We start from the raw sequence: 24865 nt of genomic DNA, 5'->3' as shown, positions 1-24865 counted from the left end.
TTCTGAGAAGAGAGCTCCTCTGTGGTTGATCTTACTAGAAACCACAATTAGGACATCAGGGTTCATTATGCGCCTCAATCATTCTCTGTATTTTTTTCTTCTACTCCCTGAGCAGTCCCTTTCTATTTTTCTCTGTTCCCCTTCTGAGTCGTCAGCTCTTCTCACTTGACCTTTTCTCTTTCTTATCTCCTCCAGTTTCTTTGAAGCACAGCAGGGAAGCAGGGTTGCCCCAGTTTGTTAGATGATGGGCCAGTGACAAGGCTGTGCCTGTAGGTAAGTTTGCTTCTGCCAGCAGATAGCATGAAGCTGTCTGTTGTTCAGATAGCAGTTTGTGCTGTTCTCACAGGCAATAATCCAGGAACATTATTTGCCTGCTACAGTGGGATACTGCAGTGCCAAGGATGCTTTGTCTGATTTTAATTTCCAGGCTTTTATTTTGACATAATAAACCAAAGTGGACAAAAAAAATACATTGTTGCCATTCAGAAAAATGATTCATCATCTGTTTTATATGAGTGTGGGTAATAGACATGGAATTAAAGAAACGTCGTCTTTGCAATATGCCCAGACTTCTGAATGAGAAGGATTCCTAAACAAAATCCTTCTAAAGTCACATTTCAGACTTGTAGCTTCCATCAGCAGGACCTCTGGCAGGGCTGGCAGGAGCATGACTGCAAACACGGGAAGTTTGGAAGCAGTCCTTTGAGCCTGGAATCACACTGATGCCTGAGCTGGGAATTTGTGTCTTGGCAGGACAGACAGAAAAAGTAGAAGTCACACGCTAATCTCTGGATTGGAGATTTTAACCTCTTGAAGAACAAGGACCTAGGTATAACTTGAACTTAGATTCTGCTCTGGTGTAAACCCAGAATAAGTGTGCTTAAGCTCAGATACACAGACTGATTTTTCAAATGCCTTATAAAATGTGTTACTGCCTTATAAAAAAGTCAGGCACTTGTAACCTGCTCTGATTCAGTGGGAAACCACCCTTTATACCAGTGTTGTTGCTCTCTGCTCTTTTGCAACACTAACAAAAAAAGAGTATGGAAACTTCCACCATTCATCAAGATGCCCAGAGTGTCCTCAGATATTCCCTCGTGGGGCTGGATGGTGGGATCAGAGCCAGGCTCTGTCATCAGAGCTCCCCAGCTGGTCAGAGGGATGTGTTTGTTCCCAACCACCCCTTACTGTGTCTCAAGATGAATGGCTCCACACTGACCACTACAATTACTTGACAGTCCCAGGAGAGATGCTGTTTAAGCCTAAGGACAGTACTGGAACCAGAACAAATGTGTCTAAACTGGACATAATTGCATTCACACTGGTTATTAAAAGAAGATTCCTAATAAAGTTTTTGAAGAGCAGCCAAAATTATTAAAGAGATAAAGCATCCCCTAATTATTTTTAAAATATAAGCTGGAATGGTTTTGGGAAGATTTAATGAAGTTGCAGAGGAGTCAGAGGTCTCAGCACTCCTTTAACCTTCTTGTTTCTGACTAAGGGGTCTCTTGGTAATTTAGTGTCAGGTGTTAACTCTTACCCACATAGGACATTGCTCTGCTCTGCTGGTGTTCCTCTGCTGTGATCACACTGAGCTCTGCCCTCCAAAACAGCACCAGAAATGGCTGCCTCCTGTGTGCAGGGTGATGGGGGGAGGACAGCCCTCTGTTTAATTTAGCATTGATAGCCCACTCCCCTTACTAAGGTATACGAAAAATAATTTGCTGTATGTCAATGTTGGTTTCAATGGAAAAAGTCACTTCTAAAAATCACCTACCTGATAAACAAAACCTTTAAAATGAGACATCAAAATGAGCCACATTCTTGAAAATCTCCTTTTTCTTCCAGTCACAAAATGGGGCTGGCAATACTTACATGCCTCTGGGAAGTTCCCTGGGTAAGAAAATCATCATGGCATGCAAGATCTTCTCCAAAAAGGGCTTTATTTGCCTGGTAATTTGCTTTTATTGTTTTGGTCTAAAAAAACCCCAAAACATCTCCACACAAACTTCGTAGCGTTACACTGAGTTTATTTCAAAAAAGAAATCAAAGAATGTTTTTTCATCTCTGAGCCAGATGGGAAGAAAAAGCAAACGTATTTCACCATATGAAAGAAAACAGATGAGAACTTTCAAAAAAATTTTAGCCAAGTTTTTTAGAATTTTTTTTCCACTAAACAACATGGAAAAATGCAGTGGAGATGGTGAATGAACAAATAGGCTCTGGTTTTAGGAAGGCCTGGTTTCTGGGGAGCAAGGGTTTTGCGTGTAAGGGAGTTTATAATCCCATTTATAGGTGCCCGAGGTATCTCTGAGTGTGGGTGAGCACTGGGACCTTCCTCCTCCAGCTCCTGCCCAAGCCCTGGGGAGCCCAGGGTGCCCCAGCTGGGAGCAGCGCCAGGACGAGCAGCTGTCCCACTGCTGGCCTCTCACCTGGGTGAGCCCCAGCACCTGCACAGGGCAGTGCAGAGCCGGCTCTGGGGACAGCTCATGGAAGAGCCAACATCTCTGGGGAACACAGGCACCCACAGAAGCGAGGGAGGAAAAACAAAGCAAGGCTGGAGACTGCTTGTTCCCTTTGGATGATACAGATGTGTGAGCTGCTGTGCTCTTGGGCAAGGAGCCTGCACTGGGGAAAAGTGGTTTTGTTTTCTCACATGTGAATCAACTCAGCCACCTTTCCCCTGCTCCTTGCAGATCAGTTTCTTCCCACAGCCAGTGGCTGCCCTCTGACCAGCTCCTTGCCTTGCCACTGATCAGATACCAGTTCCTGCTACTTGCTAAAAGCAGAGTAGCTACTTGCCAGGAACAGAAAATTAAAAGAGGAGGTCAGCCATCTGAGAGAGAGAGGAATAGCAAGACCAGATCAGCCATTATAAACAGATAATTTAAGCCATCGTAATGGCTAATGTGGTGACTGATGTGACTTAATTCAGGACATGCCTCACCTGGAGACCCCTCTGAGGTGTTTGGTGTGCTAGGACAGTAAGCAGCAAAGGGCTTCAGCCCTTCTTAAAGGTCTTGTTCAGATCAGACCTTCCAAACCATGTTCCCATCCCCTACATGCTGCAAGAACAAGGCACTAAACCTGCAATTGTAGGATAGGACACCCCCAGCCATGCTCAGAATCAGGGGGTCTAAGTGAAAAATAAGGCTTTAATGGAAAAGAGCTTCATCAGTTTGATTTTTAATACCTATGTATGTTCTGGCTCCACATCCCTCTCATCTCCACATCCCTCTTGGTTACACACACATGCACAGAGTTAACAACATTAATTTCTGTGTCTCCACTTAGTGATTCCTTTATTGGAACATTTGCAAGTATTAATTATAGACAACAAAGGAAATGAGAGTTGAGATTTATAAGCTCTAATCAGCTGAAGGCATTTCCAAATAAATTAATGAAACAAGTCAGAAATGACATTAAGAAATCCAGAACTTAATGTAAATCACAATGACTTTGTACCTTCTCTGCCTTTCCCTCTTTTTCTTCCAACAGTCCCAGTGCTTGACAGGGTATATGAACTTGTACTTAATTTTATGTAAAACAAGAAGGATGATGGGAATGTGTGTTCAATATGACAAGTTACAATACTTATGTATAAGAAGGAAAGCAAAACTCAAGCTGGGACAAAATAATTTGCTATCACTCAAAAATTTCCATAAAACCTACATTATTGCTCAAACCATACAGAAAGATTTGATGGGGATGTTTTCCCATTAAGGAGTGGCAGGTGTGACTTTCATGACAATTTCTTGGCCCATTCTGGTGTCCTGCTTGCACTCCTTGCCAATCTGTCCTTTCTGTGACATGTTCCTGAGCTGTCTTAACACTCTTGGTCCTCTCAGTGATTTCAATTTGTGTTGCCATTGGACACCTCTGTTTCCTTCCTGCAGGAATACTAGGTCAAAAGGATGGTCTGTCTGAGCATGCCTGGCTGCTCAGGCCATATTTTAAGGATGACTGGCCACGTCAGACACGCAACTGCAGCATCCCTCTTTATCCAGTTTTGTCTGACAGCTGCAGTGTTTGATTTGAGTGTGCGAACAGAGGGTGTGAGCCCACTCACGTCTCATTTCTCAGTGTCCTCAGCTTGTCATTCCTCTGGCTGGGAGACACTAGATAACTCTTGGATAATCTGATCTTGTATATGTACTGTTGCTGAAGGAAGAGAAGGATGAAATCTGGGCAAGGAAGCAATACAGCTTGGGCTTAAACAGAGGTTCTCATTCACTTCTTTTGGTGACAGAAGTCTGTGACATCAATAAAAAGCATAAAGAATTTAATGTGGTAGATGCTCAAAACAGGCTTATTTCACCCAAATAAGCCAACATTCAAAACAAAGGTAGCAGTCTTTCCACTTCAGTGTGGCTCTTCAAGGCTCCACTCACCAGGGTTTGTGAGGCTCTCTGGGCACACAAAATACTGGTTTTGTAACTCATTATCCAAAAATAGCAGTTTAACATTATCTCCACAGACAATCTGTAAATATATATGTAAACCCTACAGCATGTGTCTACACACAACTCCTTGGTACAGCATGACAGTGCATGGCAGAATCAAGTTGTATTCAAAACCTTGTGAAAAAGAAAAGGCTCACAAAATCCAGACTGTGTGAAGACAAGCCCTGCCTCCACGATGGTGACACAGGTTTCTGCAGCTGCAATACATAAACCCTTTTATGTAATACATAAACCAATTTTCATGTTGTTCCTGTCTCATACCTAATTTGTAGCCACAGGACAGATTCCCAAATGTAACATTTTGTGTATTTTGAAAAAAAATTATAATTGAAATTTAAAACACTTGAGAGAGTGTGAGATGTAGAGAAACAGCAGTCTTTAACTGATTGATCGTAGGAGCAATATTTGAAAATCTGAAGTACGGAATCTTGTCTGTTTCCAACAGAGCTGGAGTATTTCAACAAACGTATCTGCATTTGGCCAAGGTAAATGGCAGGTCAGGAGGCAATGGAAAAACAGCTCTCCTTCCCAAGAAGCCAAAACAACTTCCTTCATCATAGAGCATCTGGCCATGAGAAGGGTATAAAAACTGGAAACCAATTCCAAGGTTTCTGCTAATGAATTAACCTGCTAATTTTTTAAATTCCTGATAAGCTGCCTAGACAATGGCTCATGGGACTGTGGAGGAAACTGGCTGAGTAATGGTATCATCTCTTTCTGCTTTGTAGCATATTTTATTTTCTGTTTTGTTTGAGAGAGAAGTACCAGTCCAAGAAAACAGAGAGATTAATTTACAAAGCACTTTGGAGAAGTGCAAGTTTATTAGACTTTTCTGAGTATGGCATGTTTTTCTCACCAAATCTTGAAATCTGTCTTAAAAACAAACATATTTCAGTGTGTCCAGCTTCTTTGTTTCTCTTTTCATAAAGTCTCTCATCTGGGCTTGACCTGCAGTATGTGTGGCAACTACAGGGGTAGAATCCCTTACAAGAAGGGAGAAGGAATGAAAACATTTCAAAATGATTATTAAAAATTGGAGATTTACTTCCATGGAATTTTCTCCTGAGAGGGAGGAAGGCAGGAAGGCAGGAAGGCAGGAAGGAAGGAAGGAAGGGCTTTTATTAAAATGGTCTTTCCATAGTACCCCAATGAAACACTGGCTGTGATCAGAGCTACAATGAGTATCTAGTCCTTAGTCAACTTAATTGTTACACATGCAGACTAGACTGCATACAGTAAGGAAAACACTATCTAAAATCTGCTTTAAAAGTTATTTAACCAGAACAAATCATCTGGGAAAGTAAAAATGTTTCTAACTGGAAAAATATTTCTCTATAGCTGAGCTAGGCCCGACAGCAAACCTTAATGAATTATTAGTACCTTTATTGTTTTCTTTGGCCCCTGTGCACTATATTTGTAAAAAAAGTCAGTAAAAAAGAGAACAATTGTAAAAAGCAAACATTTTGTACAAAAATACAAAGTTTTAAAAGCTCTTAAAAGTATATTCCATATTACTGATAAGAGTTGGACTATATATATATATTTATATAAAATCTATATATTTGTGTATCTGCATAATTTTCCTACATTTGGGATTTTAGCAAATTAAGCAACTATTTACACAGTTGCATTATATGTTTTTCGATATAAGTGACCAACAGTCTTACTCAGATTGATAGAGTGTCTTTTTTCAGAAGACACAAGCTGCTTATGGATGTGGTTACTGGTTGGGAAGAAAATCTAAAACAGAATTAGTTCAACAGTATTTCCTGATGCTGAGGGTCGAAAGGCCTTAAATAATTACAGGATGCTGGAGAAGAGTTATTGCTGAATTCCTTGATGCTTTTAAATCAGTTTTCAGTGCTTGTTTTTTTTCTGTTTTCATATTTTTTTTCAATTTTGGAAATCAGTGTTGCTCTTTCCCAGGATTTTCTTCTTTACATAAATTTCCTTAATACGAAGGTATCTGTAAAGTTACAGCCTTTTACACTCCAAGAATTTGCCCTACAGTATGAGAGAAAACAAGAAAAACAAAAAGAAATGCTGTCAAAAGCCTGTGAAGATTAAACAAATTTCCAAAAAGAAAGCTTACAGAGATCAAGGTATGGAAAAAATTTGAGCAGACTCATACTAAGACCCTGAAAATCCTGGAGGATAAATATTTGTAAACCTTTAAATTTTCTTAAAATAACAAATGTATGTAGGAAAACCAGGGTAAATCATATTGTTACTCACACATGATCCTTCATTCAGGACATCCAAACAGAATTATACACACAAAGCTTGTTCAGCACTTAGTTGTGTGTTAGGGGACTATGGATGGGATGTAATTTTGGCTCTAGCTGACATTTGTGTCTGCCTTCACTGAAATTCAACCAACAAGTTTCCAGTTGGAGGAGCCAGGCACCCTTGGCAAAGCAATGTTTAAACAGGTTGTATGGAGGAGCTAACATTTCAGGCAGAGCCCCACCATGAACACAAAGACCAGCTTTGATCACGTTCTGTGGCGATGGGGCTGGGCTGTAAGCAGCCATGGGAACCACCTGCCCTCTGCTCCTGCAGAAATGCCTGTGTCAACAGAGAGAGATGCCCCGTGGCAAGCACCTGGCTGACTGCTGGCTACACCAGCAGTTTATAAGTCCTTCACTCCAGCTGCAACGGATGAGCTGCTGATGGCCTATGGACCCAGCTTCTCAGTCCCATGGGACATCTCCTGGCAGTGACGGGAATTTTAAGATCTCCTCAGCAGTCACCAAGGGCCTCCTATTGCACAAACTTTCAAAACAAAGATTTGCTGGTTTTTGAAGGCTGGTTCCTGAGCCACACTAAGGTCCGCTTTCCCTGTTGTGTGGCCAGTGAGCCTATAAAGGCAATTTCCAGTGCGGGTAGGATCTGGAGCATGTGCCAAATCATGCCCAAAATTTTAGGCATGTGTAAAGCCTACAGGAAATGGTCAAGATTCTGGGCATTCCAGGGCTATAGACAGCTTTGAGGCTGCTTTTTCCATGTGCAATAAATCCAGCACTTGCATCTGGATCTGTGTAGAAGTGCCCCACATGTGATTCCTCCTCTTCCTCAACAAGGCACTGCTGTAGCATTTAGCCAAGATCTCACCTCTAGCTGCGGGAGATGTACTATGGGCAAGATGGAATAATCAAACCAAGGGCCTTGCTTACCTTTGTCCATGTCCTTTTCACAAATGAAACTGTTAACATCTTCACAGTAGAAGTCATTCCAGAGCCCAGCATAGATTAACCCAGCACAATCTTCCCCTGGCCCGTGATCGTGATCCCAGTTATCAGGCTGCCCAGGTTTCCAGTTTCTTTCCACAAAAAAGCAAGAGATATGATTGCACAACACAGCACACATGGCAGGTTTTCACCACAAGAAATTAATGAAAACATCATGAGATCTGTTCTGAACGGGAAACACACATTGAAACAAACAATACATGACTCTTGCTGAAAATGGAAAACAGATGTATTACAGAGAAGGGAATCTATTCGCCCTCAAGCTGCCAAAACTCAGAGACCTAAATTTAGACCAATGAACTTTATTTTAGTTTCTGAGTGTACATGCACACACAGTGGGAGTGCTCTGTGCTCCAAGTGCATTGCTCCAAGCCTGTGAAACCTGCACACCGCATTCCTGCTGGCAGATGGGACTCAGAAGAGCCCACGGGCTCAGAGATAATGCCAAGATGGCAACAGCGTGCCCTCACTCACTCCAAAGCTCTCTGACTGCACCAGAGGTGGGCATCTTGGGAGGAACAGCAAAGATCCATGTGTTTTAGGGACACGTGCTCAGGTGGGAAGAGAATTCTATTGAGTTTTAAGAAATGCACACACAGTATATTTACACACATCTTTTGAGATCGTTAGCTTTGATGGCGAAATTGAAGGTAGCAAGTAAAAAATCTTGCAGCAAGTGTTTCCTCATCCTGTTTTTGTTTAACGAGTTAGAAATGCTTCCAAACTCAGGATTTAAAAGCTCAATTTTCCTGAATAAACAGGTTGTTGAAGGGAGCTTGTGATTGCTGGCTGACACAGTCCATGCTCAGCTAAAAAACACGCCTGCCTGACACAGAGCATCCAACCAGGCTCCTGGGAGGACACACAACTTTCCAGAAGTAATGAAATACTCCAACAATCTGTAGCCAACAGCTCTGAGGTTATGACAGAGCACCTAAAACCATGGTGCAGTGGAAATCTACTAAAAGCAGCACCTTACGTAGGATCAGTCACAGTGCTGCCATGAAGAGGAAGAAAGATGAAAATGGGAAAGGAGAAAAAGGGGAAAATATTATGGCTCATTTGAAATGAATCTGATTTTTCCATGTTTTTCATCTAAATGAACACCAATGAGATCACAGCTAATCATTTCATAACATCTGACTGACTGTGTAACCTGTTTTTCTGAAGCACAGCATGTTGAGATCTATAAACTCTTTAGTCTATTCCTCAGTATTAAAAATTTGGGTGGTTGCAATCTGTTCCATTTAGGACAAATTAGGTGTAGCCCTAGGACTCCTGGAAAGCTGCCAATTCAGTTCTCAGCTGGCTAAAGCATAGACACCCTCATTTCATGCATTTTCCTTATGTTGAATGCTTTCCACTTGGATTTGGGCTTTATCTAAAGACTGGTCATTTTTTATTAGAACGAGTACTCTATTTATAGCCAGTTGTAATGCAAATAAGGAAAACTCAAACCAAAACAGTAAAACTGTGCTTTCCATCTCAACTTTGTAATAAAAGTCAGAAGCAAAAGTTTTGGCAAGAAACACTGCACTGCATAGTTATGTGATTCTTTCATTCAACATTCAGTTTTCTTTCTGGCAAGGAAAGGAATCCTTGTGCATGGAGAAGGCAGAGAGAAAGAACCCCAGCACCCTCAGTAACAAATTAAATTATTGGCATCTACAACCTTCTGGATTCATTAGAAAATTTCTAGATGCTGCTTTTAGAAGTGTCAGCAAGAGTGCCAGCACTGCTTTTTATTTACGTACGTGTAAACTGGTAAGGATCCATCCAACCATCTCCACTCATTTTCCTTCTCTGTATCTGTTAGTCCAATCCAGAAGCTGCCTTTCCCAATAATCTGCCTTTTTATCCATTGCTGTGAAAGAAAGAGCTTAGTCCATAACAAGGACAACGGGTTTTGGCACCAATAAACTACACTGGTTTCATAAGCCTCTTGTTATTAGAATACGGTGGCCCAGAGAAATTTTTCTAAGCTGAAGATATGTTTCAGGAGTTGGCCTTGGGACCCCTTGCCCAGACTAGAATCCCTTTCATTGTTTGCAATGAGGTAGAGAGAGCTAGGCATGAAAATTGGGTTGACATAAAGCCACAGCTAATATCTTACAGGCACAAATTGAAAAAAACCCCAAGAGTAAGTAATTGTATATTGACATCTCCACTGCCATGTTGAATAATATTAAAAACATAGTTAGATTAAAGATACTTTTGGGTCATACTAGTCCTAGGTTGCATGTATTAAATCAGATAATTTAAAATGAAATTATAGTCACTGCTGCGAAAAATACTTTGATAGTACACAAGGCGTAATGGATTTCATCTTTAAAGGTTCAAAACTCCTACAATTCTCAGCAGCTTTTCTGACTGCTCTGTCCCCACCAACTTCAGGGTCAGCATCAGTTCTGCTCACACTACCCTTCTGCACAGGGAGAAGCTGCTGATCAGGCACAGGGTGGACAAAATTCTAATGAGCCAATCAATGTGTTTACTTCCACTATATGAATCCATGGTGCTCTCAGCTTCCCAGTATCTTGTGGTTTCTACATGTTAAACAGCTTCAAACTTCCTCCTTGAAAACCAGCAAGAGAAGGTAATTACCTGCTCCTCTTTGTCGTTGATGATAACCAAGCGCGATGCTTTCTCTTCACAGAATAACTTTGCATCTTCAAAAATTTCTCTTTCAGTTGAAAAGTAGTAGCACTTTTCCATATAGTTCTTCCAACGGGGTGAACAACCTGTGATGTGAATTTTTTTTGTGTTAAGCCTGTTATTGGTAACTCAAGGGAGCAGTGATAGGGCCAGTAATAAATGAAGGATGCAGTGTGTTGATGGCTTACCATTAGCCTCAGGCACGGGCGTAGGCTGGCTCTGTAGCGCCATTGGCATCCCTGGGCCTGGCGGCCCTGGTGGGCCAGGTGGGCCCTTGGGACCAGGCAGCCCAGGTACCCCAGGAAGTCCAGTTATTCCTCGTGGTCCTGGTAACCCTGGGCTTCCCACCGTTCCTTGCAGGCCTTGAAATCCAGGTGGGCCTTGGGGCCCTGGTGGACCATCCTTGCCTGGTGGCCCTGGTGGCCCTGGGTCTCCATTTGGTCCAGGCAGACCCGTCTTGCCAGGAGAACCTCTCTGACCTTTGGAGCCAGGTGATCCTCTTGAACCTTTCCCTCCTTTTTCTCCTGGTGGCCCGGCTGGCCCAGGTGGGCCCTTCTCACCTGCAGGTCCTGGTGGTCCAGGCTCTCCTTTCTCTCCTTTTTGTCCTTTTAGGCCAGCGGGGCCAAGAGGACCTTGAGGGCCTCTGTCACCTTTAGGTCCTCTTGGACCAGGAGGGCCTGAAACAATGTAAGCATACAAAGTGGGGATATGCACAGAAAACAAACCAAAAAGCCCACGTGGGTTGGGCTTGTTTAATACATCTCAGACCAGCGCCACTGGATATTCAACAACATAGAAACTGGGCTAACAGCTGCTTTCATCAGTACTTGTAATAGTGCAGCTGCTTTCCAGGTCCTGTATACTTGACCCAGGTCCTTTCCTTGACCTCCACACAATACAGGATACAGAAAATGCTCTGATACACTCAGCCATGTGAACTGGACAGTGACACCATGTCCCAGGTGACCAGCCAAGGTGTCAGTCCCTACAAAACTCTGTGCTACTGGTTTATGCACTAGTGCTGTGTGCTGGTGGTCCTGTTCCCTCATTCTGCCATGCTCCCTTCTTCTTCTAGTCTCATCTCTCTGATCTTAGTCCTAGGACTCTTTCTCCTGATCCTCGTTGTTGGTCTGTTAATAACAGGGTGTCAAAAAGAGACAAAATGATGGATAGTGAGAAAAAGGCCAAATATGGGAAAGACCAGAAGTTGCAAATTGGCCAGCTCTAACAAGACAGGGACGATAACTCACGACAGGAAATGGCAATACTGTGACAGCAATAAACAACAAAACAATTTGGGATTCTGTTCATGGATGAGCAAATCTCTTGTCAATACCTTCCCATCCCCAGCACTAATCTACATAATTCAAACTCCTCCAGAGATAGACGTCCAAGCTGGAATCATTTAGGCCTGGTTGAAATGAGAATGGTTAAGGTTACTGACATGTAATCTTGGCTCTAATGCAGCCTTAGTTTATTTGGAGCAATGGATTTATATTCGTGATTAGAGGTTTAGGCTGGTTCACATCTGATTGGAAATATGAGTATTCTTTTCATTTGGGATAATATTTGGCTGGGAGAAACCTCCTAAACCTGATGCTATTTATTTCTGGAGAGAATAAAGTATCCCAGGATTAAAAACTAAGCAAAGTAGGATGTTTTCTGGCAGACTAACAACTGGCTTAAAGTGAAATAGTAACTTGTTTTTCAGTAAGGGTGGACCTTTCTGGGAATAGTCCAACATATATTTTTTAGCCATTTCCTCCTTACTGAGGATTGGTTTCTTGAGGTTCCACACCTTCACTCACTTATTTTAGAAACTAAATCAAAAGCAGATCCAGTCAGTCAGTCAGACAGAATAAAATTCTGCTAAGTCAGAACCTTCTTTCATAACATCCCCATTTTAGCTATGTAAAAAAGGCATAGAAAAATCAGTACAGAAAATTCAAGCTACATGTTCATTTCCACAGTTTAGGATTAGATAATGGAAAACCCCAGGACTCTGTACCAGCATGCACTAACTTCCACAGAACTAAAGAAGGAATGCAAGTAGGAATTCAGCACACACACATCATTAGGGAAGCTGCATACCTTGTAGGATAGTGAAGTTCTTGATGAGCTGGCCATGTTTGGAATCCACCAGCTTCATTTCTTCCATGATTACTGACAAATTGGCAACTTCAACATCTAACCTTGACCTCATCAAATCCTGTTGCACCTTGAGAGATGCAGAGTCTATGCGAATATTGGCTAGTGTGCTGTTCATAAAAATCAGCTCATCCGAGTGTTTACTTAAGGTGTCCGTACAAGTTGTCCTGACCTCATTGAGATCACTCGTCAGTGTCCGTAGATGATGAGCAGTGTAGCTGATGTTGCTGATGATATTGACTATATCAGTTTCAAAGACCTGGAACCTTTCTTCTAGATTGGTGAATTTGGCAGCAGTTCTGTTTTCATCTCCTTTATGCTGTTCCTGGAGATCCTTTAGACTTTGTTCATTGGCTTGGGCAATTGTGGTGATGTTCTCCATCTGCCCACTGAAGGAGCTGAGCTGACTGTTCATGTCTTCAAGTGTATCATTGTTGGCTTTTGCCATTGCTGAATTGTTGGCAGCCAAGGCCTGTAAATTGTGCACTTTCTCCTTAAGCCAGTCAGTGTCCTTCCGGGCCTGAAGGACAACCTGCTGCAGATTTTGAAAGTCATTCTTGATTCTTAGAATAGCCGAGCTTGTATCTTCCATTGACTTCTGTAAGACACTGATAAGATTTCTTTGCTGTATTTGAGTCAGGTTTAAGTTGTTAAGGCTCATGATGACCACATTATGAGAATGCTCTTGGTTTTGCAGGTTTGCTTGTATATTACTTGTGTCTTGTTGTAGATCGTTGATATAGCCAGTATATGCCTGAAGAGTCTTATTGACACTGATGATTGTGAAAGTGTTACTATCTAAGGCACTTTTCATTTGGTTCTGCCTATCATCTAATAAATTTCCAGACTCTTGCAGCTTCTCCAGTGTGTCTTTGTTTCTGCTAGTTTTCTCTGCAATGTCATGAAGCTGCTGACGAAGAGCCAGAATGTCAGATCTGAAGCTGGACAGTTCAGTGTTAGTATTCAAGGCTTTTTGTCCAGTTTGGTCATCTGTTGTACAGGGAAAAAAAAAAGGAAAGGCTTTATTTTTTTTTAAACACAGTATAAAACAGCACAGTGTGTTTTAAGAACAGTCAGGTTGTCAAACTGTTCAGTAGAACTTTTATGCTATTTTTTCCAGAAAAGAGCAACTACTAAGCATAGTTCTGCCTCTAGACAGAGAAAAAAAGCAAAGAGGAATTGATGGAGACCTGGTGTCTTGCTGAGGAGAACAATACAGTGACTCTGTCATCACAAATGGGAAAAACTCGGGTTAGAAACTGATGAGTATATGCAGTCAAGAATGCTGTGTTCTGAATGAAAAGTGAATGGGAAACAGAATTCAAAACATTAAACAGGTACCAGCAAGTGTAGGTTTTGAAGTTACAACTGGATATTGCTGAAAGATCAGAAGTTTATTTTATCTGTTCATGTTTTCTTCTTTCTTTTCATTGCAAGTGGAATACCTTCATTGTGATTTAGTACATATAGTTTCAATTTTTAAAATCTTGGGTTTAGCTTTAAGTAAGTTCTCATACTTATTTTAAAGCAATCTGGGTTAGAGCCAAAAGCTTTGCCAGCAGGCTACTTCAGATATGTCAGGATAAGATATATTTCTGGTTTTCTCTCTAATACATTACTATTGCTTTTAATGACATTTATTTTGCCATTATTGTTTCCTCATGTTCTGAGTTTGAGGAAGGCAAAACCTTTAATCTTTGAGGAACATCTCTGCCTGTGCTTATATTGCCCTACGGAATACTTCTGGAAGCTTGTCCAAGTATGATGAAGCATTTGAGACTGCACAGCCTATCATCCAGGACATAGAAACCAAGGAAATAAGCAGTCAACACTGCTCTCAGGGAAGACTCCCTTGCTTGACCTCAGTCACTTCACTATCCTGCTCACAGTCCATATATTTTTGTCCTCAGCTACGTGTAGCTATATTTATGAATTAGTCAGTCTCAAGTCCATAATTTCAGATGATGCCAAGAGAGAGCAGTATGGTTTTCATAAATTACAGTGAATACAGCTGTGTATGGTGCTTTTGTCTGGTGTGATTGAATGAGTCATGATGCAAATGTCAAATGATGGCTTGTGAGACTTCAGCCTGAAGTGTTTGTGGAGTCTTTTGTGGATGGACATCTTCCTGAGCACAGTTCCTCTCCCTGCCGTTTCTCTCAGTCACAGATCGTCTCAGCTCTGACTCTATGTTTACCTCTAGGCTGTAGTTCAAATTATACTGTGTTCCTCACACAGCTCTGACAACTGCCAGGTCCACACACAGCTAATCCCTGAAGGGCTGTCTTCCATTCACCACCCGCTTTTATCCTTCTGGCCCTACAGCACTTCTCTTACTTTTATGTCTCCTACTCAAACTGCTCCAGAACTTTCCTAACTTCCTCCATGGCAAGCCCACTGAAATGGGAATGGATGATCCTGAGCATCCATCCAGCACTGTGTAAAAATGTGTGGCCATGAAAGAAACAAAGGTGCTCCAAGTCATGAAAATTTAATCAGCATAATATAATAACCCAAATAGAATCCAAAAGGTTGCACAAGCAACGTTTACAGAAGTAAAATGTAACATTTACTTCTGTAGATGTGTCAGTAAAAGAATGAATTACCCCATGTTTTTCAACTAAATGTAGTGTACAAATACTTTAGAAGCCAGCTCCTTTTTGAGGGAAAAAAGTTGTAAAACTTTACAATGAAGCTGCAAGCAAGGAAGTTTTCCTAGAAATACATGTCTCAATATATGGTTTACAAAACTAGACAAAACTTATTTCAAGAATCACATGCATGTATGTGTATATTAATGCTTCTACAATAAAAACTATATGTATAGGAAGAAAAGTAAAAATGTACACTTAGAGAGTAGAATCTTTATCCATGATTTTTTTTACATCTTCCTGAAAATTGAGAACTTGAATAGTGCTTGGAAGACCCAAACACATAACAATTTATGGAAGTAATACACTTGCCTCAGACATAAGAATTTTGAATAGCTGATTATTTGTGTACCTTGCAAAGTGGTCTACAGTTTTGAATCTTAATTGCTAAAACAGCATCAAGATGACTGGGTGACAGGTGGTCATTTTATGTAGAATCTTTTGTGCTGTAGAACAACTTCTGTTATGTTTTAGATCTCTACCTCAGAGAAGATTCTCTCCTGAGGACAACATTTAAGTGTCTGTTTATTTAAATATAAATGCTTTCAGAGTGACTTCAGTGGGAACTGTAAATTTGAAGCATTCTTAAAATGCTCTTCTAAGTAGAGCTGATCTGAACTATTTTTAAGTACTTTCCCAAGTACTTGAGAAACTGGAATGGAAGTGCTGTATCTTGTCATAGGCAGAGATTTTTCAGACAAATTTCCTGCCTCAATCTGCCAGGAGAACACCCCAGGTCCATAATACAAAGGGGCTTCGCTTGCAGGTAGATTACCTAATTTCTTCAGATCACTCTCCACTTCTGTGAGCTTTTCTGTGTATCTTCTGTGGGATGTTTCCAGGCCACCTGTCACATTGTCCATTTTTTCTACAACTAGGGGAGAAAGAACAGTGTGTTAAGAAACGAAGAAAAGGGAAATTGTGGAAAAAGACTAGTAAACAATAAAGCAAACAAAACCCCACACCATTATCACCAAGCAGTAAAAAAAGAAAACGTCTTAAAATTGCCTTGCTTGCCATTACACACTGCTGTTGCTCTGTGAAATCTTGGAAGGATTAGCTCCTATTTGCTGGTGGACCCAGAATTCTTCTTCAGTCTGCCAGCAATCCCTAATGATTTTTTTTTGCCCGTGAGAAATCTCTCTCCTGAATGAGGAAATCCCTCTTTGTGGGTTTTCCTCACAAACAAAGTAATTTTCTTTTAACAGTATTTCCATGCTTCCAGCACAGTGCTGTGTGGCAAAGGAAAACTGATTGCTAAAGGCTCAGATGTATGAATGAAACTTCCTTTAATTTTGCTATGAGCCATTTCTCCTTCAAAAGAATTTGTTTTTTTCCTTGTGCCTTTTCATCATTAAAAGTTGCCACCTGGATAGCAAACTTAGGACTGAGATAGTAATTACTAAATGTTTTGGGGGGTTTAAACATATTGATAATGGTACAGATCACTCAAAGCAGTCTTGAAATGATTCTGCCTCATTAAGATTGAAAGGATGGTCATTCAGGAAGTGCAGATTTATGACTGATGTGCCCTTTATTTTGTAATGCCAGAGTACTTTTCTTGCTACTGAGACATTCAATTATTTGATGAAATTAATATGGGAACGGAAAAAGCAGAGCAACAAATAAACAGCCCGGGGTGGCTTCCAGCAGCAAAAATGTGAAATGCTTGCAAGGCTAGAGGTAGCCTACAGCTTTCACACTAGACTTTGTCTAACACCCTTTGGCATTCAAGCCACAACTAGGAGTAGAAATTGCTTCTCATAATGAGATTATTTAGTCCTTTTGCTACACTGGGAGCAGAATGGGTCTGTAACAACCCTGGGAGAGGCTACATGAGTTATTGTGCCAGCTCCTTTTTTTTCAAACAGAAGAAATAAAGTGTTTCCCATCTTTTGAGGTTCTGTAAACATGTGTGGGATAGGGGTACCTCTAACTCTTTCTGTCTGTGAAATGATCTGCAGCTAGGAAAGAGTCTCATAAAAATTGTTGCTATGTAAAGGTTTGGGTTTTCACAAGAAGTGAAATTTAGGAATCTTTTTCTGCTCATGAGCAACCACACGAATCCCAGAACTTTCAAGTGTAGTCCATCATGTACTCCTTCTTTATTAACGTTTGCATTTGTTTTTCTGATTCTGGGTACCGCAGTTACACTGGAGGCTTTTGCTGCTTCCCCAAAACCAACATGAGAAAAACAGACCAAGACTATCTGATGGAACATCACTGAGGAGTTACAACAGAGAAAAAGGCTCAGGGTCTTCAAAAAGACCATACAGCCTTTGGTGAATTACCTGGCTGCTCCTTTCTAGGCTGCTAACAAGCCAGTAAAAGAGAGACTCTACTGTGTGTGCAGTCAGTTAGAGTGTGGCTTTTTGTATTTGAGATGATAGATTGCTTGCTAAACACCAGACCCAGACTACAATAAAGGCTTTGCTTTTTCAGAGGGACAGTTGCTCAATATCTTCATCTTTAGAAAGCATTTTCTCCCCATTATAGCACTAATTTTTCACTGGTTCTTCTGCCCATTAAAGTTGTCAAAATGCTATATGCCATTTTTCCTAAATGAAACCAGAGTTGATTCTCTGTTTGTCCTGCCCTGCTGTCTTCCAGGCTGGAGCCCAGATCAACAAAGGTCCTTCAGCTACTTCTGACACTCCACTGATGCTTGTATACTCCTATGCATCACATGCAGAAAGAGTGAGGACTTGGCTTTTCCTTCTGGCTCTAGGCAGCAACCTGTTCAGTCTGTGGTGTCTCCTTGCCAGGGCATGGCTCACTCTGAGCACTTAGAGGGACCTTATGAAATCATCTGTATTTAAAAAGCAGACCTAATTCAAGTGTTTCTGCTGAACCTGTGCTTTGACTAGCAATGTCACATCACCTACGATTCTTGTTAATTCAGTTTTAGTGCGATATTCAACTGTTTCCCCAGTTATACAACAAACTTGGAGTTGGCAAATGAATATTATTAGTAATTAAAAGAAAAATGTAATTTCATCCTTTTGCTGTCCAAATGAATGCTAGTTTGTACTTCAGATCTGAAGTTTGTAAAATTAAACTTTCATATAACAAGTATGTTTTCATGTTTAAATGAAATCTAACACTGGAAGCTTGAGTTAAAATTTAACCCTGAAGAGTCCAGAGCAAATGTAAACAAAACAGTAGTAATCCTATCAATAAATGAGACTGAGGCAGTTAAATGAGACTGAACAGAAGTAATTATACAACAGCATCTGGTATTTTCATTGTTCAAAGTGAGAAAAACCCCAAACCACTGAACTCCAGCAGCAGAAACAAACCTGCTAGTCTCTGCAAACCTGATTGCAGGGTTAGCTCAAGGGCTAAGCTGCCATCCCATAGACAAACCAATGCATGTATTTGCTTTATATTGGGATCTTATGGTCAAATAAATCATAGGTTTGGGGAACTTGATCCCCTGCCCAAACTCCTTCCCAAAGCAAGTTGTAGCTTATCTGCTTTTCTTGCTATTTACCTGAAAGTGGAAAGGATGAATTTGGGAGAGACTGAGTAGCAAAAGGCCAGTGTTGGGTTTTGTTGCTCTTGGTGTCAAAAGAGGTCATATGGACTAATGGTCCTGTTATTGGGAATGTCTTTCCTTCCCTGGTAGCAGCTCCCACCACCATCTCTGGATGGAGCCTTCAGTGATATGTGAGCATGTGGAACACTCTAGGAAGTGGAAGTCACCTCTAGAGAGTGCCCCAGACTTGAACAGCCACTTTCCACCTTCTCCAGAAAAAGGCAAACAAGCAGATCAGCTGTAATATCCCACACAAAAGGCCACTCTGCTGCTCCCAACAATCTGCTCACTCTTAAAAAGGCAAAGCTGTGTATGTCTTAACTTGCTTTTGGTTAACTTCACCTTAATTCACAGCTTGGTCTCTGCATTCTCATCTCAATTCCTGACAAGATCACAGTGATAAAGATCCTCTAAAGGAAGCCAAAATTTCAAGTAGCTGCTGACAAGAACAGTGAGGACTGTCTGCATCTAAGCCACTATGACAAAATGTGCCATTTCACCAGTATGCGTTGGCCCCAGGTAATGGCAGGCAAACTATGTCTGGGAGACAGACAAAAGAAGCAGCTGAAAGTCACGGTGGGCATTACTCAAGAAGCTTAAAAACAAGGACTGACTAGAGAATAAAAACTACCAGAAATTCAAGCTGCAAGCACTCTCTTACTGGAACGAACCACAGGAAGATCATTCATCTTCAATAGACTAATCTGACACTGGCTGGTGCCAGAAAAATTATAACTTTGTATTTTTAATTTAATTTAATAAAGTATGTGCAAAAATTGCAGATTGCTTTATTAGTGTTTTAAACAACAATTTCTCTTCTCAAAGCAGAAGGATACTAAACTTGCCTTGTAATTCCTTCATGTTTTGTTTCCCTGTTATTCATTCATGTTTTGGTTTCAGGGTTCTCCAACATACTATATAATTTTTACCACTAGTTTGGAGGTTTGTTCTATGTTGACTTTGCCTCCCATTGAGTTATTTTTTTGCTTGCCATATTTAATCCACTGATTAGTACTTTTAACATTTTAAATCACAAAGGATATTTAAATGCGACGTAGGAAATGAAAGTTTTAAAAGTAGTTTTGGGCTTTATAAACACAAGTGTGGGAGGCAAATTTAATGGAAACTTAGCTAAGAGACTGAAAAAATCCTTGATGCCAGCAGAATTCCTTCTTCCAGTGTAATGTTGCAGTAAAAAAGAGAAGCCAAATTCTAATATAGAGAGGAGAGTTTAAGAACAATATACTTTTATTCTGAATTTTGTTCTTCCTTTAAGGCCTAATCCCTTCTCAACAATCAAAACTATTGCAGTAATTAATTTGAAAATGTACTGTCAGCTGGGGTTTTATCTAATTTATGTTTTCCCGCAAATTAGCATGTAGGTACGCTGAAGACAAAACTCTGAAACTGCAGGTACAAAGGGCAGAATTAGTGTCTGACATATAACCATTTGCTGCTTGGTGTTACAAAAGGAATACTTGGATTCAACAAGACTTTTGTCTCTTTGCCCCTTTTCCTTGGCATTCAAATGTTGCAATCACCAATTTGGTGAGCAGTGGAGCGGAGGTCACCAAAATGTCTTAGGGTCTGCAACCAAGATATGCATTATCCACCTTCCTACAATCCCTTTTACATTTATTTTTGGAAGAGGAAATTCTTTTGTCCTTGTCCTGGATAGCTGTGATTAGGTACTGCCATGACAGAAAGACTCATCCCTAATGAGTGACTTCTCATTCAAAGAAGAAAGTTTAGAAATGAGTGAAGCAAAGTTTGAGCCTCAAGTAGAGAGCAAAGCCTGGGGAAAAGATGGTGCTGGGGCCCTCATAGAGAGAGAAGCTTGAAAACGAGATTGAAATGAGGAAGGAAAAATCCTTCTGGAGAGTTTCCTTATTGCTACTGCTTCCTCCACACATGCAAATCATTTGCCAAAGCAAGATAAAGAACAGTAGTCCTTCCAACTTGATACACTGCATCCGATGCTGAGTGAGGGCTCAGTCTTCTGGGAAGCCCCAGAAATGACAGTTTTATGTAAAACTCTTGAGGGAAATTCTGCTAAATCCCAGTCATTTAGTGGCTGAGTTAAGTCTGGAAAGATCCCATTCTCATCTGATGTAAGCAGATCTCTACAGATTTATACCTGCAAAAGGCCTCCCCTAATCCATTTGACCAAATCATCTTATATTTATAGATCAAGAATAAGTTTTTGAATCCTGGAAGGCTTTTTGTCCCTCATAATCTGATTTCCAGAGACCAGTTACTTCAGGAGATGTATTCACATAGATGTACTGCATTATTTTAATATTTGATGTAAATTTGCCACCTTCTGTCTGCTTTCTCATGAAACAAGATTACCTAGGTCTGTCTATCTGTTCCTCACGTTCTCTCTTTTCCCTGGATAAATCTTCCATCTAAACAAAACAGTTTTAATTTTCTCCCACTCAAAACTGTGCCAAATCCTCTTAAATAATTATTTATCCTTTCTATTTCTACAATTTCCTTTTCTTTCCCTGGCAAAGGACCAGAGGTGATGTCAGCTCTGCTATGAGTGCAGCTGCTGGCAGCACAGGACACACTGCATGCTAATCACATGAATATTTACTCAGCTCCTTGGAGGGGTTTTGGAGCTACTCTCAGAGCCATACTCAGCCAGGTAGTTTAGAACTAGCTTGGTTTACTCTGCAACAAGCTGTGATACCCTGTTATAATGCTCACAATGATTTTGTTCACTTTCCTTTTCATGCCAGAAATTCACATCTTATTTATTTAACTTATTATAGATGTAACTGCACAATAAGCAGGTCTTTACATCAAAACATTTTTATAAATGCCTAAGTGGCTACAGTTAATTAGTGATAAGGATTTATGGGAATTTTAAGCCACGTTTTCCAATGTGCCCAACCAATGACTTGCACAAATGAAATTCTCTCCATTTCTAGGTTGCTCAACTACCAGAATCTTTGAAATTACTGTTAAAAGCATCTAAGTGTCTTTGTTCATCGCAATTATTGTGGATAGCCAATACACTGGTATCTCCTGGTTTAATTTTTCTTCTTCCAGATATTTCAAAGTAATATTGATACTACATTTTGTTCCTGTGATAAATATTATATTAGTAAGATAGTCTTGGCTGTTGCACATGTTACATAGCTTTGTGTCTTCCAGTACTCCTTCTTGGTGGAGGAATGTTCATTTTGTTTTAACTTTCTTTTCAAATGCCTAATCTGGTTTCAAAAATCCATAGTTATTTGAAAGTGAAATTCTAAGGCCGTAGTTTATTGTTATGTACATACAAAAAGCCAACATTGCCCAAGTACTGATATTTAGGCTAAAATGTGACAAATTGCCTGGCTAGCTAATAAGCGACAGTGTGTTTGGACGATCGTCTGAAAGTGAAATGTTGGTCTCAATGCATACATACCTTTATATCCCAGAATGGCTACAGTGATTGTTAACAGGGCACATAAAATGTATAATAAGATGATGGAGAACTTCAGTGCCCAGTTATTTTTACACTTGGTACATTGGCTCCCCTCCTGAATACCTGCAACAGAAAATTTAAATAAATTTAAAACAACGGCAAAGAACACATTGCTGGGTTTGTCTCCCCATCTCCTTTCCTCTGTTTTCTAAAGAGCAAATTATTTATCTCAGCAGGTGATGTTTACATATGGGGTGTCTATTTGCCTATGCTGCCAGGATAAAAAATCATGGTGGTTAGAACATCTGCTCAGTGAAACAATCACTTTGGGATTTTAGCACGTGTAAGAAAAGTAGGTTCTGCTTCACTGGACAACCTCTGGCTTTCCCAAGAGGTGGCTATTTTCTGATTGTGCTAACAAGATTCTGGTGAGTTTGAGAAATAAAACCTTTATTAGCGTCTTCTCTGTCAGGCATCACACTGCAGGAGCTCTTTCTTAGCATTTGGTATCCCTATGGGGGCAATAGGACACAACAAATGTTCTGGCAGGAAAAAAACACAGAAATAAAAGAGCATTGTGAAAAACTGGTAGGAGTAGTTCTGCTTTGTAACAATCACCACAGACAGTTACCATGCAAGCACTTTCTTTCCACAATGACACTTTTTGCATATTTTTGGCAGGTTTTGGAGAACACTATTTCCACAGAAAAGAAGGGATGCTTTACTGATACAGTGATCTGTTCACCCACAGAAAAAGTGCTGGTGAATTTTTCTTTGTGGACAAGCTTAAGAAAAATGGCCTCAAATTGATGAAAGAAAACAGAGCTTTACTATTCTATATTTAAACTTTTTTCCAGAACAGCTTGATATCTTTGAGTCTATTATGGAAGCAATTTTCCTATTTTCCTCTTTTGTGCTCCTTGGGAATAGCTCAAGAGTGTTGGGAGCATGGGTTATTAATCAGAAGCACAAATGTGTAAAAACCTGAAAACTGGAGCGATGTGCTGGAAGAAACAGACGGGATTTATCCATCTTTCCAAGGTGCGCTAAGCAGGCCAGGATTAACCTAACTTTCTGTGTCTGTCAGAAAATGCATTTCTTTGATGTTTCACTCTATTTGTGTACTATTAGGGGAGTCCCACAGGAAAGCTTTAAGCTCTAATAAATTCTATGTACCAGATTACTTAACTAATCAAAACTTGCTCTGTAGCTTTTTATGAATAACTTATATTTCCCCTGAGGCCTAACACACAGATGATTTTACTTTTCCGAACTCATTACCTTCTGCAGAGTGTTTTTTTATTTTTCATTTTTTTTTTAAGAGAAAAGCACAGGCCACTTCCCCTGGGTTCAAGAAGGATGGGTGACCAACATAATGAGTTAAGTCAACTGCATTTCTCTCTCCAATGACATTTTCCAATGGCTTCCTTTAAACCTAAGGTACTTGAAGAAGGAAGGATTACCATATTGGAGTAACTGAGGAAGAGGATTTATACAAATTTATTTGACAAGACATTTTCTTCAATCTTCTCTGCACATATACTCCCTGTGGTTAAGGTGGAAATGCATCTATTTTCAGGTCTTTTCCACATTACATCATCACATGTTTTTCCTAAACTTTTCAGGTGTGACATCACATTCTGTTGCCACGTGATGAAAGTGATGTCATAGATTTGGGGTCCTTGTGGTTTAGGCATAAGACCAGCCGGGAACATCTGGTTCTTTTTTCAAGAACATTATGGGAAAATGAGACGAAGGCTTGTAAGCATAAACTCAGGAACAGAAATTCCAGAGGGTAAAGGCTTCTCTTCTGCCCATGGGGTGGGAAGGGAGGGAGCTGGCACAGAGACAGGCAGCTCCACAGCCCATTTATGGGTGACTTGGATTTGGAAGGGTGGTAACTTCTGCACCAGAAAAGAAAAGGTGAAGGGTCCATAATTCAGCAGTCAGGTTGGCTCATGGATCCTGATGCATGGGCTGACTTGCTTTCTTTGGTCTCAAGGAGTTTGCTGGTGAGGAAGCTCTAACTGCTGAAAAAGCATGAAAGGGAAAGTGCAGTTTTCTAAAGGTTTGCAATAGGTATTTAGAGACTGAAATGATCTCACAGTGGGAACTTGGTGGTGTCTGGAGCACCATATTGCTGGCCTTAGCCAGTACTAATGGGCTCATTGAGTGCCTGTGCCCTAAATGCAAGGCTCCTTCTCATGGAAGGGTTTAAAATTCCAATTTCGTTGTCTTCAAAAGTTCCACATATCCAAAAACAAGTTTGGAGCAAAACTCACATCACATTCACTTTCTAAATACACAGACAAACAGAAAGCTTGATCCTCCCTATTTTAATGTTAATTGAAGCAGGCCTAGATCCTTATCTGGGAAAAATGATGGACTGCAGAGGTACAAAACACAGAGAAAGGTAGAAGTAAAAACAAAGCCTTTGGCAGCAATTGCACAATGAAAAGTTTCACTTGATAAGTGTCTCATAGTCAGATTACTCATTTTATGACACGACCTGCTTTCTGTCACTGTACTCCGGCTTCCTGGGTAGTGTAATGAGCTGAAACTTCACCGATGTCACTGGATGTATTGCAGTTCAGCATCAAGCATCATGTATGTTCCAGTGCTTCACAGGGATCTAGTTTCACTTGTCTCAACCCTCTCTACCTCTGGTTCAATAAAACAGCACTTCAGCTTTTCAGAACTTTTTGTTTCTGTGTATTTCAAACTGACATCAGAACAGCACC

At 40.6% G+C, this 24865-nt stretch overlaps 1 protein-coding gene across 1 annotated transcript in view; it reads right to left on the bottom strand.

Annotated features, from left to right (window-relative positions):
* Positions 1 to 3271: 3271 nt before the first annotated feature.
* The window catches only part of COLEC12 (collectin subfamily member 12), a 96435-nt gene continuing 74841 nt past the window's right edge, over positions 3272 to 24865 (bottom strand). The window contains exons 3-10 of the mRNA XM_030965327.1: positions 22125 to 22247; positions 15944 to 16042; positions 12461 to 13507; positions 10558 to 11046; positions 10319 to 10455; positions 9469 to 9578; positions 7640 to 7785; positions 3272 to 6467 (exon numbers count right to left, since the gene is read on the bottom strand). Of these exons, the coding sequence (XP_030821187.1) occupies positions 6448 to 6467; positions 7640 to 7785; positions 9469 to 9578; positions 10319 to 10455; positions 10558 to 11046; positions 12461 to 13507; positions 15944 to 16042; positions 22125 to 22247 (2171 nt within the window). The 3' untranslated portion in view covers positions 3272 to 6447. The remainder of the gene's footprint in view (positions 6468 to 7639; positions 7786 to 9468; positions 9579 to 10318; positions 10456 to 10557; positions 11047 to 12460; positions 13508 to 15943; positions 16043 to 22124; positions 22248 to 24865) is intronic.

This window comes from Camarhynchus parvulus, chromosome 2 (assembly GCF_901933205.1).
Source record: "Camarhynchus parvulus chromosome 2, STF_HiC, whole genome shotgun sequence".
NCBI classification, from domain to species: domain Eukaryota; kingdom Metazoa; phylum Chordata; class Aves; order Passeriformes; family Thraupidae; genus Camarhynchus; species Camarhynchus parvulus.
Note: the sequence above shows the minus strand (reverse complement) of the source record. Positions and strands in the feature narration are given on the sequence as shown.